Consider the following 15,277-nt stretch of genomic DNA (forward strand, 5'->3'; position numbering starts at 1 on the left):
CAAAGTGCTCTGTACTAGGGCTGGGAGTGGTAGAGTGCTTGCCTATTACTATACTTTTTTCCAGTACCTTTTTTTTTCTGGTGGTACTAGAGTTTGAACTCCTGACCTTGCACTTGCGAGAGCTGTACTCTTGCACTACTTGAGTTGCCCCCCTCACTCCATTTTTCTCTTGAATAAATACTAGGAATAAAGCAGCAGATATATACTGACGTTTAGGAAATTGTCAGATTCTTCCAGGAGGGTGGTATAGCTTCCATTCCCAGAGGTACCCAGTGGAGTTTCATCTCTCCATATCTCCACCACCATTTTATGTTCCCAGCCTTGACCATGCCAGCCCTTGTGTTAGGTATAAAGTGCTATCCCATTGTGATTGCAACAAGCATGATCAGCCATGCTGACTCCTCTTTGTTTTGATCTTGTTTTCCTCTTTTGTCGATTTACTTTTTCTTATGCACATTTGAAACATTCAATGACAAGTATGGGCATGCCTTTGTAGTCCTCCTCAATTACCTGGGAGAATCTATAAAAAATGTTCTCAGATACCTTCTATGTAAGATTCCCAAACTGAAAGCAGCTCACAGGCTCTTCAGTTCATTAGTGAATGTATGAACCATGTATGTGTGTCCATATGTGCTATATACTCGTATATACGGCACATTATACTATACACTCATCAAACTATGCTTCTAGAAAAAATGTAGATTTTTAAAATATAATATAATTGCTAGTAAGGTGTTGCACAGAGTTGTTATTTCACGAGTCAAGTAATGAGAGCTTTCCTCTCTTTCTTTTGGACACTGTCACCCCTTTCTTAGCTTTCCCCCAGTTTTTACTTCCTATACTTGCCCACAAATTACATAGGTCATTTTCCATGTAGTATAAGACTTCCTTAAAGATGATAAAGAGTAGCAGCACCCATGAAATTTCATATCTCTTAACTCCCTGGAAGCCCGAGGCCCACATTCACATACTTGTCCCAATTGAAGACTGGGCAGGGTTGCAAAACTAGACACAGATCATTTTGAAACTGGTAAGTATGGATTAGGCATACACACTCCAGGTGTTTTGAAACAAGTTTCCAAAGCACGCAGCAACCTGCATTCCTTTCCACAGCCCTCTAAGTGTCTCTTTTGTCTTAGGGAGAATTATTTTTTTTTCTTTTTTAAATTGCCACCTTAACGTCCTCATCTTAATCCATTGCCATTTAGGAACAATAGTGAAACTGCACCTGACAAAGGTGTGGGGCTAATGTCATGTTCTTCATCTCTTTAGGAAGAGCCAAGCAGGAAACCTGGTCGGCATTCATATTTCAAGTCCAGAGGCCAAACACCAAGTCAGGCTACAGGGTGGAGCTACTGTTGCTCCCTCCCTCCCTCCCTTCCTTCTTTCCTCCCTCCCTTCCTTTCTTCCTTTTTTTGCCAGTCCTGGGCTTGAACTGAAGACTTGGGCATTGTCCCCAGAGCTTCTTTTACTCAAGGCTAGGGCAGCTAGCTAACCCTACCACTCGAGCCAAATCGCCACTCCTGGCTCCTTCTGGTACTAAGGAATAAAACCCAGAGAGAGCTTCATGCAAGCTAGGCAAGCACTCGGCCACTTAGCCACATACCGAAGCCTGGGGTGGAGTTTCTTTTGGAAGTGCACACAGATGCCAGGAGAAAGCGAACTCTTGGTACACAAAGTGCCTCCAGCTGTGAAGAAAGATTAAGAGGAGGCCAGGAGTAGGGCCTAGAGACCAGAATAGCTAGAATTACAGCTCTGGGCCGCCAGCACCTAGCTCAAATTTTCCCTTCTTATAAAGACAATAATCTGATTGCATTGATATCCACCCTAATCATTCATTTGACTAAATACTATTTGGCTCGGCAAAGTTAGTTTTATTTAGGACATCCTACATAAAATTAAAACATACTTTTTTTTGGTCATGGGGCTTGAACTCTGGGCCTGGGCACTATCCCTGAGCTCTTCAGCTCAAGACTACCACTCTACCATTTGAGCCACAGAACCACTTCATCTTTTCTGGTCGTTAACTGGAGATAAGAGCCCCACGGACTTTAGTGCTTGAGCTGCCTTGGAACTGTAATCCTCAGATCTCAGCCTCCTGAGTAGCCAGGATAATAGGCATGAGCCACTGGCGCCCAGCAAAGCTTATTTCCACCACATAGGGACTGGGTCGGGATCTAGACTGCAGCCTGAGTCTCCATAGCTCAGGTATTAGGGTTTTTGTTGTTGTTGTTTGTTTGTTTTTTAGGGTTTTTTTTGTTGTTGTTGTTGTTGTTTGGCTTGTTTTTGCCAGTCCTGGGGCTTGAGCTCAGGGCTTGAGCACTATCCTTAGACTTTATTAAAACTGGTGCTCTACCATTTAAGCCACAGCACCACTTCTAACTTTTTCTATATATGTGGTATCCAAGGAATTTAACCCAGGACTTAATGCATGGTAGGCAAGCACTCTATCACTAGACCATGCTCCTAATCCTTAAACTATACTTTCTAAAACAAAAAGAAAGAACTGAATATATATACATATATATATGTATATATCTATATATTCAAATTACTGCCCAGCAGCTATGTAGGAAACTGTTATTAGAATGGCGCACGTAAATGGCTATGCTGTTAGCTTCTCACTGGATAGCCCATGAGAGAGGACACCTGCTGGACAAAATGAGGTAGACCTACCAGATGTTTTTGTAATGTATGAAGTACATACATACTTTATTCTAGATCTTGATCTGGTGTGTGTGTGGTGTGTGTGGGAGGGCTTAAGGCTTGAATTCAGGGCTTAGGCACTGTCTGAGTTTCTGTGCTCAAGGCTCTACTACTTGAATCATAACTTCACTTCTGGCTTTTAGATGGTAACTGGAGATAAGAGTCTCTTGAATTTTCCTGCCCAGGCTCCATTTGAACTGTGATTCTCAGATTACAGCTTCTTGAGTAGCTAGGATTACAGGTATAAGCCACTCTGTGTGTGTGTGTGTGTGTGTGTGTGTGTGTGTGTGTGTGTGTGTGTGTGTGTGTGTATTATTATCATTATTTTTTTTTTCCAGTCCAGGGGCTTTAACTCAGGGCCTGGGCACTGTCTTGGACCCTTTTTGCTCAAGGCTAATGCTCTGCCACTTGAGTCACAGGCCACTTCTGCCTTTTTCTGTGTATGTGCTACCGAGGAACTGAACCTAGGGTTTCGTACATGCTAAGCAAGCACTCTATCACTAGGCCACACTCTCGGCATGTTATATATTTTTTAATACATGTTTAAATTCAGGTTGAGAAACTACAGTTTATAGGAGTCTTTTTACTTCCTTCCATCCTTCCTTCCTCTTTCCTTTCTTCCCCTCCCTCCCTTCTTTCCTCCTTCTTCCCTTTCTTTCCCTCTCCTTTCCTTTCTTTCCCTTCCCTCCCCTCCTCCCCCCTTCCCTCCTAATCTTCCTTCTTTCCTTCTTTTCTTTTTATTTTTTGTCTTACTGAGGTTTGAACTGAATTTCATGCTTGCTAGGTAGTACTCTACCATGAAAACACATCCTTGTCCTCTTTTTTTCATGTCTGTCTGTCTGTCTGTCTGTCTGTCTGTCTGTCTGTCTGTTTTTCCCTCCTCTCTCCATCTCTCCTTCCCTCCTGGTAGGGTTTAAGGACATGGTTCAGGGCTAGGAAGGCAAGGAGATAGAGAAGCTGAAGGCCTCAAGTTTTGTTTTGCTGTTTGTTTACACACACACACACACACACACACACACACACACACACACACACACACACACAGAGTGGTTCCCAGGTGGAATTTGTGTAGCTCAGGGTTTGATTCCCAGCACTGCAAAATAGCATATTACCCTGTCATCTGAGCTGGCTGGAGTTGCGATCCCTGCAGGGGAAAGTGCCATTTGAGGCTCCTGGGAAGTCACCATCTAGTCCTGGCAGGGACCCCATGCAAGGAGATTCCTTGCATGCTTGGAGTGCTGCAGACACCCTGGAACGCTTTCCTGGAGCAGGAGAATAATATGACTGAAGTGACAGAGGACCTCCCTAGCGAGAGAGTGGCCCTGGGCAGAGCTCAGGAGGACAGGGTGGTCCAAGGGCATGGGGTTTAAGGTCCCTGCTCCATCAGAGGAGTTGTTGATACGCCACCCTTTAGGGCTGAGAATATTTTTGTTATATCTCTAAACTGAGTATCCAGAACTACTATAGAATCCTCAGATGTGTTAGGCTCGTGTGTGTGTGTGTGTGTGTGTGTGTGTGTGTGTGTGTGTGTGTGTGTGAAGAATCCGCAGATGTGTTAGGCTCCTGTGTGTGTGTGTGTGTGTGTGTGTGTGTGTGTGTGTGTGTGTGAAGAATCCGCAGATGTGTTAGGCTCCTGTGTGTGTGTGTGTGTGTGTGTGTGTGTGTGTGTGTGTGTGTGTGTGAAGAATCCTCAGATGTGTTAGGCTCCTGTGTGTGTGTGTGTGTGTGTGTGAAGAATCCTCAGATGTGTTAGGCTCCTGTGTATGTGTGCACAGCAATCTGGACACTGTCCTTTGCTTTTTGCTCAAGGCAGGTACTCAACCACTTGCAATACACCTCCACTTTTTGGTGGATAATTAGAGATGTGTCACACAGGGCTGGGAATGTGGCTTAGTGGTAGACTGTTTGCCTAGCATGCATGAAGCCCGAGGTTCAATTCTTCAGTACCACATAAACAGAAAAATCCGGAAGTAGCACTGTAGCTTAAGTGGTAGAGTACTAATCTAGAGCAAAAGAAGCTCAGGGACAGTGCCCAGGCCCGGAGTTCAAGCATCAGGACTGGCAAACACACACACACACACACACACACACACACACAGACATAGACTTTCCTGCCCAGGTTTCCTTTGAACTTCAGATCTCAGGCTCCCGAGTAGGTAGGATTATGGGCATGAGCCTCTGGGTACCTGGTGTGTTAAACTATAGACTCCTAGGACTGATTCCTTGGTACCACATACACGAAAAAAGCCAAGAGTGGCCCTGTGGCTCAAGTGGTAGAATGCTAGCCTTGAGCAAAAGAAGCACAGGGACAGTGCCCAGGCCCTGAATTCAAGTCCCAAGACTGTCAAAAAAAGAAAGGGAGAGAGGGGAAGGAAGGAAGGAGGGAAGGAAGGAAGGCTGAGACCTTAGGATCACAGTTCAAAGGCAGCCTGTACAGGAAAGTCCAATTAACCACCAGAAAACTCTAAGTGGCACTCAAAATGGTACAGCATTAGCCTTGAGCAAAAGAGCTTAGGAACAGCACCCAGCCTCTGAGTTCAAACCCACAACCATTTAAAGAAATTAAAAATGAATAAAAATAAAATAAAAACAAAGAGGAGTGAGGGAAGTGACATAATCCAATAAGAAATGTACTTTTTGGTCGGGAGCTTGCCTAGCATGCACAAAGACCCGGGTTTGATTCCTCGATACCACATACACAGAAAAAAACTGAAAATGGTGTTGTGGCTCAAGTGGTAGAGCGTTAGCCTTGAGCTGAAAAGCTCAGAGTCAGTGCTCAGGCTTTGGGTTCAAGTCCCAGGACTGGCAAGAAAGAAAGAAAAGAAAGAAGGAAGGAAGGAAGGAAGGAAGGTAGGAAGGAAGGAAGGAAGGAAGGAAGAAAGGAAGGAAGGAAGGAAGGGGCACTGTCCCTGAGATTTTCAGCTCAAGGATAGCAGTCCACTCTACCACTTAAGCCAAGCGCCACTCCTGAGTAGCTAGGATTACAGATGTGAGCCACCAGTGCCCAGCTAAGAAATGTACTTTTTACCTGACTTACATTACTGTAACCCCTCTGTGTATCACCTATATAATAATTTTTTTTTAATTTTAAAAAGAAAGAAAGCCAGGTGTGGTAGCTCATGCCTGTAATCCTAGCTACTCAGAATGGCTGAGATCTGAGGATGAATGATTCAAAGCCAGCCTGGGCATTAAAAAGTTCATGAGACTCTTATCTCCTATTAATCACCAGAAAACTGGAAGTGGCACTGTGGCTCAAGGAGTAGGGAGATAGCCTTGAGCTGAAGAGCTCAGGGACAACACCCAGTTCCAAGACTGACAAAAAAAAAAAGGAAAAAAAGCAAAAAAGAGAAGGATGGCAGGAAGAAGGGAGGGGGAAAGGAAGGGAATAAAGGAAGAAATAAGAAGGACCAGGGAAAAGGACGAGAAAAAAGGGAAACAAAGGGAGAGGGAATGGGAGTACAGAGGAGGGAAGGGGAGGGAAAGGAGTGTGAGGTGGGGAATGGGGAGGGAGAAGGTGGCGGAGGCAGGCAAAGGAAGGGCAGGGCCCTGTTTCCCTCTACGAAGTCACAAGGCTTTGAATGACTAAACTGCAGGAAGGGGCTGAAGCAGTTCAGGTTGTACTTCTGATGACTTTACAGCTCATGAGATGTGACCAGGTTGAAGAAGAAAATGACATGTGAGGCAGGAGGTAGTGAGCCAGCTCCAGCAGAGCCTTTCCTCAGCTACACCAGCCTTCCCTCACAGAATCCATAGGGAACAGACTAATTCTATGTACTATAGCCACGAAGTAGCAGTAAAAACCAATATCCACTCACAATCAGAGCTTCAAGTTGTTTTTACATCTCCTTTTCAGTCCCTTACTACATGTTCTTGGTTCTGCATGCCAGTTCTGGGGCTTGTACTCAGGGCCTGGGCACTGTTTCTGAGCTTTTCTGCTCAAGGCTAACATTCAACCACTTGAGACACATATGACATGTTCTCTTCTCTGGAACTAAATCAACCCCCAATATTAACATGCTAATGTTTCTATGATGCTGCAGGTTGATAAGCAGTATATGTGCTACCTTCCATGACAGTATTTATCCAAAGTGACTATAGTCATGCTGGGGTGGGGAGGGGGTTTGCCTAGAGTACATGAGGTGCTGGGCTTCATCCCAGCATTGAAAAACAAAACAAAATTATAACCCATCATTATTCACTGTGGTTCAGTCATCTCCAAGTAGTCAGAATGTTGGCACTGGAAAATAAATAAGATTATTTTCTTTAGACAGAATAATGTCCCCAAGTATTTTATTTTCCAGTGATGGAACTATGCAATAACTTCTCTTTGTTTTTCAGTCGCAAATGCATCAGTTAATTGCATTGGTTGTATTATTTTGTGAAAAGAACAGGACAAAACCATTATGCAGGGCATTTGTATTTTTTTTTCCCTGCCAGTCCTGGGCTTGAGCTCAGGGCCTGAGCACTGTCCTTGGACTTTCTTGGACTCTACCACTTGAGCCTCAGCACCATTTTCGGGTTTTTTTCCCCCCCTATGTATGTGGTACAGAGGAATCAAACCCGGGTCTTCATGCATGATAGGCAAGCACTCTACCACTAGGCCAGACTCCCAGCACCAGAGTATTTGTATTCTAAGCATACTTTTCATTATGTTTTAAGTACATTGAATACTTTAAAAGTTGCTTGATTATTTTAAAATAGTAAATTAAAATTGTTTGATTTAGACATCAGCTAGCCCATGCCATGAACAATAACCAGTTTTTAGTTTACATAAGTAAAAATTGAAAATTGTGACATAGAACCTCCGATACCCTAGAGGGACTATGTGTTGTAATAGAGGTAAAGAGTCGCTAGGTGGCTCTGCCCCTTTTTAATAAAACCCAAGGTGGCTAAATATTTAAAAGCATGGTTAAAGGAACAAAATATCCCTACTCGATAAAACGTTTAATCAAAATAACAAACCATAACATGCAACCCTGGCCTCTAACTGAAAAAAAAGGAAAATTGGAGTTCCTGGTTTAAGAATTAGCACCTAAAGAAAATTTGCAAAATTATAAAGTATGTCCAGAAGGCAACTGACAAAGTGATGAACGTAGAATCCTAATAATGTCAATTACTATAAGGATGATAACCTCAGAGTTGTTGTTGTTTGTAATTTATTACCATCTAGGAGTTCTTTGGGATTTACTCTTTTTTCTTTAGCTTAGACTTTATTCACAAACAAATATTAAATGTTGGCATTATAACACTGAAAGCTGCTGGATCAAATTTGTCATTTTACTAACACCCCCGTAGAAATCACAAAACAAAATCAGAAAACTTCTTTTTAGGCCTTTTAGGAAAAGAGATGGGAAGCAGTGTTTATCTAAATTAAGAATCTAAAAAATTGATTCTTTTACCAAAAATATGATGAAGACAAACATGGTTTCCTTTTTCAGCCTTTTCCAGAAACAGCATGTTTTTCCCTCCTCAAAAAAAAAAAAGGACCAAATATTTGCATTGGAACAAAGTTCTATATTTTAGAGACCCATATTTACTAGCTAAAATTAAAGACGTTAGTTGTTAAAATACTTAATACCATGAAAACAGATCCTTTCGTGGAATTTAGTCTCCAAATTATTAAATATTTTAACTGTCAATCTTCAAACAATATATAGATTTTTTTTTAAAGAAGAACCTTTTCCCCCTTTCTCCCTCTTAAGAACCTCAGACTTTTCGACTTTTAAGAACATGCCAAGGACGGCTTTCCATTGTGAAAGAGCAGATTTATCTTATTGCTGTTTCCAGGCTTTAAATCACAGTTGCGTGATTTTATTTTATTTTGTAACTGGTTTGGTTGGTTGGTTGGTTGTTTTTTTCCAGGTAGGGAGCCGAATTAAAAGAAAATGGGAAGGGAGCGGAAGGGGGGGAGGGCAACCAACTTAAAAAAAATAGTTGAAGGCAGGTCTTCAGATGAGTTTTTTGTTCTTGCTGTATATAAGCACTTCTGAAGCAAGTTTAAACTTTCAACTTTAAAATGCTAATGCCAAAGCCGCTTCCTTTGATGTCTTTGAAAGGGTCACAAAAGACCACCAAACCTCACCAAAAATAAAAAAATAAAAATAAAAATAAATCGAGCAAACCGAAACTTCTGAAAGATGAGCAAATACAGCTTCGTTGGAAAAGTTCGCCCTCTGACATTTCCGTGGCCGAGACCTCGGGATCCGGGCGTGTACCCGAAGGCACAGTAAATCCCATCTCCTATTTTCCTCTAGGACAGCTCCGGGGAGAGGAGAGGAGGATCCCTAGCTCAAAGGCAAGGACAAAACTGCAGTTCTTGGAGCAGAACACCCACTGGGGTTCCACCGCTCAGCTTACCTTGTGGACTTTTTCGAAAAAGGATCGCAGGGTTTGGGCTGCGCCTCTCGTTTTAGTATTTGCTATCTTATTTCGTTACGGGGTTAGCAATACATGGGCAGATGGTGGAGGGGGGTGCTTCTCACCTTAAACCTGGAGGTGCGGCCCCCGCGTGAGTGTGTGTGTGTGTGTGTGTGTGTGTGTGTGTGTGTGTGTGTGTGTGTGTGTGTGTGTCCCGGGATAGGGACCCGGACAGGGCTGGGCTGGGGTCTGGGTCGCGCCCCGCGCCCAGGTTCCGCGCGCTCCACCGCTGCGCACCCGCAGGTGGGGCGTGGCAAAGGCGTGGAGAGCCCCAGGCCCCGGAGCCGCCGCCCAACCCGGTCTCGTCTCCGGAGGATCGCCCCGAGCACGGGTATAAGAAGTGAGATCGCGCGAACCACGCATGCACCTGCCTGACTCCAGCCCATCTTCCCCGGTTTCCGAGCCGGGATCCTGATCGGGCTGCAGGGTTAGCCCCCAAAGGGATGCTCTCGCTCGAGCAGCGAGACCAGCCCCGCTCGCCCCGCGCCGCCGCCGCGCCGCAGCGGCCCACGGCCGCCGACATGGCCCTCTACTGCGGCGGCGACAACTTCGGCGTGTACTCGCAGCCCGCGGCCGCCGCCGCCACCCCCGGCGCACCCGCGGCCACCAGGGCGCCCTACAGGCTGGCGGACTACTCCGCGCCTCCGACGGCCGCCGCCAACCCCTACCTGTGGCTCAACGGGCCCAGCGTGAGCGCCCCGACCTCCGCGGCCGCCGCCGCCGCGGCCGCCGCCGCCGCCTACCTGGGCTCCCCGCCGCCGCCGCCGCCGCCTGGCGCCGCGGCCGGGCCCTTCCTACAGCCCTCCGCCGCCCCCGGGACCTTCGGCTGCACGCAACGGCCCTTCGCGCAGCCCGCGCCCGCCGGGCCCGCCTCTCCCGCCGGGCCCGCAGCTCCCAGGGAGCTGGGCTGGCTGTCCATGGCCAGCCGCGAGGACCTGATGAAGATGGTGCGGCCGCCCTATTCGTACTCGGCGCTCATCGCCATGGCCATCCAGAACGCGCCCGAACGCAAACTCACGCTCAGCCACATCTACCAGTTCGTAGCCGACAGCTTCCCCTTCTACCAGCGCAGTAAGGCCGGCTGGCAGAACTCCATCCGCCACAACCTGTCGCTCAACGACTGCTTTAAGAAGGTGCCCCGCGACGAGGACGATCCAGGTGCCGGCGGGTGCTGCGCGGCCGGGGAGGAAGGGGAAGCGGCGCGCGCGCGGGATCGGGGCGCGAGAGCCGCCTGGGGGTGGCGGGGCCGGCGCGGGTGGCGGGGCAGATTGTGTGTGGCTCCTTGGAGATCGGAGTTTTCCGGGGGAGGGGGGGAAAAGTGGATCTGGTGGAGGCACAACCAAGTCACCCCAACCTGGTCTGATCGGGGTGAGGGGACGAGACCAAGGGAAGAATCAGATCGTTGGAAGGCGACCCCGGGGAGGGACCAAGGGTCCCTGGTGGCTAAGGCAGTTATTTTAGGGGACGGAATCGGGGCCACCTCTGCTGTGGATGCTGTTCATCGAGAGGGATGAGGAAGGAGTGAGCGCCGGGGTGCGCGCGTTTAGGCTTGAGCGAGAGTGTTCTAAAGAAAGTGATTTATTTATTTTTTTTCTTTCACCGTTTGTGAAAGAACCTCAGCCTGGCGAGCTGCGCCTGGGCGCCTTCCCCCCTCCTTCAGATGTTTTAACAATCTGTGGACACAGCTGAGAGAGCTGGGTTATGGGCATCCTGAAACCCATGAACCTTCTGGCAGAGGCGGTTGGCGGATTCTCCACGTTATAGTTGTTTTGCCTTCATTAGAAATAAACGTCATGAAATCACCTTCTTTCTGACCGAACCCAGTAACTTATGATGCAGGTCAGGCTGTGTTGCCTACCTGGCCCGGAGAGGGGAAGAGGGAGTGGGAAACGGATTACCTTCCGCTCCAGGGTTTGGAAAGGGAGGGTGTTGCAGTAAGAAAATGAGGAGGTAAACCGTCGGTGGGAATACTCTGGAGCACAGAACGACCTCTGAAGTCCCTTCTACGTATTGTTATTGTTGCCTTCGGGTGGAACCCCAAGCCTTACGCATGCACAGCTCTACACTGAGCTCTAGTTAACACACCCCACCCCCAGCCTCTGTCCAGTGCAAGCCACTTGGGATCAGAAGTTTTCTAGTCGCCATATTCACAAATTAAAAAGGCATCCAGGTACTGGTGACTCCCGGGCTGTTTTTCTACTTAGGAGGCTGAGACCCTGAGGATCAGGATCTGAAGCCAACCAAGGCAAGAATAAACTACCCCTTTCCCCAAAGGAAAAAAAAAAAAAGGAGCAGAAATGGGGCTTTGGCTCAATTGGTAGAGTACTAGCCTTGAGCAAAAAGCTCAGGGAGAGCACCAGGTCCCGAGTTAAAGCCCCAGGACAGCACGCCACACACACACACACACACACACAATATTTTTTAAATTTTAAGTAAACTATTTGAACATATAACAAGTTAACATTACTAGTGGGATTTTTCTTGCATTAAATTGGGTTTGTCTTCAAAAATAGTATTTTACATCATTTTCCCTTCTCTCTCCCTTTCTAGTACACGCTCTCTCTCTTCTCTCTCTCTGCTTATACGACATGGGGTTCCATGCTGGGCACATTTCAAGTGTCCAGTAGTCGACTAGTGAGTGGCCACAGTATTGGATAGGACATCGGGGTCTAGAAGACACAACTTCTTGATTTGGCCTCCAATTCAACCAAAACTGTATGCCGCTTGTCATATGTACTACTTTTGAGTTCTAAAAATTCAACCATATCGGTAGCTGGGGGTGAAAAAAAATGAAGGGACTGGGAATGTAGCTCAGATGGCCCAATATATATACCTAGATATGTGCAGGTATCACTTCCTAAGTGGTAGTTCCATAATTTTTCTCAGCAACTGTCCGCAGAATGAGTGGGTGCTAGTTTGTGGAGGGAGTTAGCGCAGTAGTTAGAGGTGAGGTATGAGATGCATCCTTGAAATCCATAGCTCAGGAGGCTGAAGTAGGAGGATTGATTGCTAGTTCTAGGCCAATCTAAGCTACAAAGAGACCTTATCTAAGACAAACCCACAGTGTTTAGTTAGCAATGCTGGCTAGAACCAGCACATTTAAATGCTGCCTGTGCATGACTGCTTGACACCTGCAACATGGTACTTAGAGACATCTGAGTTTCCCCATCTGAAAAGTAAGGACCATTAAGTCGCCCACCTTTGCATGTATTATTACAGAACTTTGAAAATTCAGAAATACTTTTTTTTTGGCCAGAAGCTAGAAAAGCTAATAAGGGATTAATTTTTTCCAAGATAACAGCTTTTCTCCCTCAATTGTAGCTAGTGAGGGGGTATTTTCTAAACAGAAGACAAGCATTGCCTGCATGAAAAAGTTTCCAACATTTGCCCAGTGAACAAAAGGTGAGGATCCCATGGGGATACTCATAATCCTTGTATTGCAAATATATGCAATTCCATGTGTTGTTAAAACTGAATTTTTTACTCATTTTTCATCATGTTGAGGTTGTCTTGTTCTGCAATTTTTGTTTGTTTGTTTCAGTGTTTGTTGGGCATTTTTAGGAACTAAGAACTGTAAATCCTGAGCTGGGTGCTAGTGGCTCATGCTTGTAATCCTAGCTACTCAGGAGGCTGAGATCTGAGGATCATGATTTGAAACCAGCCCAGTCAGAAAATTCCCCAAAAGACTCTTCAGTAACTGCAGAATTCCATGATTTTGCAAGGTTACCCAGTCTGGATGTGTATTAGAGGAGAGGTGTTAGATGATTTAATTATAAGTGCCTCAGGAATTGAGTTAGTGTTTAAATTGAAGACTGATACTGCCTGGAGGAGTTAGTGTCTTCAGTTTGTTCCAGATTCCTCCTTAAGCTGATAAAGCAAAAGCTGATAAAACGGTAGTGTAGATTAATTGAGCATCTTTCTCTGCATTTCCCAGATTCAAAGCAAAGTTAATCATCTTCCCTCTTCCTTCCTTCCTCCCTCCCTCCCTCCCTCCCTTCTTTCCTGCCTCCTTCCTTCCTTCTTTCCTTTTTTCTTCTGACCAGTTGCTAGGTGAGTGCTCTACTTATCTCATTTTTCCAGATAGGGTGTTAACTATTGAGATTCTCCTGCCTCCACTGCCCCCAGGGCTTAGTTTCACTTTCTGAATTACTACTTAGGAGCAGGTCTAGAGGCCTGGCTCAGTGGTAGAAAGGAAGCCTAAGGCCTGAATTCAAATCCTGTTACCCCTCCCTGCCACACACACACAAAGCCAGATCCCATAAGCAGGTCACATTCTTGTAGTTTTTAATCACAGTACGTTATAATCCTTAACCTCACTATGCCTAGTTTACACAATGAAATTTCATCACTTCATCTTAGGTCATGGCCCATGCATGGAAAACATGGACTAAAATGCTTTCTCCCTAACTTGTCTTTTCTCAGGAAAAGGTAATTACTGGACTCTGGATCCCAACTGTGAGAAAATGTTTGACAATGGGAACTTCCGTAGGAAGCGCAAGCGCCGTACTGAGGCCAACAACAGCTCCACGATCAGGACACCAAAATCAGAAGAAGGGCTGACCTCAGGACTCGGAGCTGGGGTGGGCGGGAAGCCTGAGGGAGACAGTCCTTCCTCTCTGCTGAGGCCTTCACAGTCTCCAGAGCCACCCGAAGGCACCAAGAGTGCCGCCTCATCCCCGGGAGCCTCCGCGCTCACCTCCACCCCGTGCCTCAGCACCTTCTTTAGTAGCCTCAGCACCATGAGCAGTGGCAGTGGCGGTAGTGGCAGCGGGAACAGCCAGCGTGTCCCATCCAGCAGCCGCCACCTCGGGATCCAAGGGGCCCCACTGCCATCCAATAACACATACCCCACAACCAGCCTGCCTGAGGCTGCCACAGATACTTTGCAGCTAAGCAATGGCCTCAGCCCTGGCAGTGGTCAGCGGTCTTCCTACTATAGCCCTTTCCCTGCCAGCACCAGTGGGGGCCAGAGCAGCCCTTTTAACAGCCCCTTCTACAACTTCAGCATGGTCAACAGCCTCATCTACTCCCGGGAGGGCTCTGAGGTGTAGGCCATATGCCCAGACTTGGCACCACTGAGAGACCTGGTTTCCAATGCAGATTCTGAGTCAGGAAGACTGGCGCAGCAGGGAGCTGCCCTTGTGATCCTGTGTCTTTTCACTACACTTGAAGTCACTACCTTGGCCTTGATAACTCCTCCATCCTAGCCAGCTTGGACTGCTTTCTCTCTGGAAAGAAATTCCTCTGGCTGGGACACAAAGAGGAAGCCTGGGAGTTGAGGGCAGAGATCATGTCTCTTGTTACATTATTGGCTACCCAGATATCATACTTATCTTGTCTCACAGGCAGCTGAAAGCCACAAGCCAATGAAATGAAGGTACTAAGGAAGAAAATGAAACAGTTGACTTCCAAAGCCACATCAGGTAGTTAGGACTGGTCAATTGAAGACAGCTAGAAACAATTGGTTATCTCTGATGTGACAGCATTCTGAATTTTCTAGAAAAACCAGATCAGAATTTTTTTTTTTTAATAAGAACCCTTGCATTCTGTGGCTTTAGCCTCTGGTTATATTTTCTCAGTCCTGAGAAATATCACAAATCCTTGAGCTATATCCAACTCACAAGTCACCTCTGCCTGACACCTGGTAGGTACTAATAGTCAAGTACTGTTCTAGACACTTGGTATGTTTAGCTCATTTAATCCTCACAGCAGCCCTGGGACAAATGTGTGACCCTCCATTTTCTACAGGAGGGTAACGTCCAATGTTAGGTCACACAAAGAGGAAACACTGGAGCCAGGGACAAAGTGGTTTGAGGACTGGGAGTCTAACTCAGGGCTAGAACTTGTCTAGCAAATACAAGGCCCTGGATCTGGTCACCAGCGCCACGAGGAAACCAGAAATGCTCACAACGTTACTTGATTTTATTTTTATACCCAGCAGCAAACAGCACAAGAATATACTTAAATTTTTAAAAAATCATTTGAGATGTTCTGAGCAGCAGAGGTAGATGCTATCTCTATTTTAGTACTACTGACAAAGTCTAGGATTATTCTTAGCTTACAATGATGATCCTGGAATCTTCATCCTCAGATTATCTCATTTTCTAGCAAAATATTATTAGAACTTTTATTAAGCCTAGTTTTAAATGGAAAT

At 46.2% G+C, this 15,277-nt stretch overlaps 2 protein-coding genes across 2 annotated transcripts in view; one reads left to right on the plus strand and one right to left on the minus strand.

The window, feature by feature from the left end:
- The window catches only part of Spmip9 (sperm microtubule inner protein 9), a 43,326-nt gene extending 33,050 nt beyond the window's left edge, over positions 1 to 10,276 (minus strand). The window contains exon 1 of the mRNA XM_090336117.1: positions 10,142 to 10,276. Within this exon, the coding sequence (XP_090192243.1) occupies positions 10,142 to 10,153 (12 nt within the window). The 5' untranslated portion in view covers positions 10,154 to 10,276. The remainder of the gene's footprint in view (positions 1 to 10,141) is intronic.
- Foxi3 (forkhead box I3) lies at positions 9,645 to 14,174 on the plus strand. Its single transcript, XM_090336115.1, has 2 exons — positions 9,645 to 10,281; positions 13,546 to 14,174. Exons 1-2 carry the CDS (start codon positions 9,645 to 9,647, stop codon positions 14,172 to 14,174), a joined length of 1,266 nt encoding a protein of 421 aa, XP_090192241.1.
- Positions 14,175 to 15,277: the final 1,103 nt, after the last annotated feature.

The sequence above is a fragment of the Megascapheus bottae genome, chromosome 7 (genome assembly GCF_031878675.1).
Source record: "Megascapheus bottae isolate mThoBot1 chromosome 7, mThoBot2.hap1, whole genome shotgun sequence".
Taxonomy (NCBI): Eukaryota; Metazoa; Chordata; class Mammalia; order Rodentia; family Geomyidae; genus Megascapheus; species Megascapheus bottae.

Excerpts from the sequence above, each read along its gene's own strand:
- Foxi3 (XM_090336115.1), top strand. The coding sequence starts at position 9,645 with ATGGCCCTCTACTGCGGCGGCGACAACTTCGGCGTGTACTCGCAGCCC. Across the intron at positions 10,282-13,545 it reads CCGCGACGAGGACGATCCAG|GAAAAGGTAATTACTGGACT; the intron begins GTGCCGGCGGGT and ends GTCTTTTCTCAG.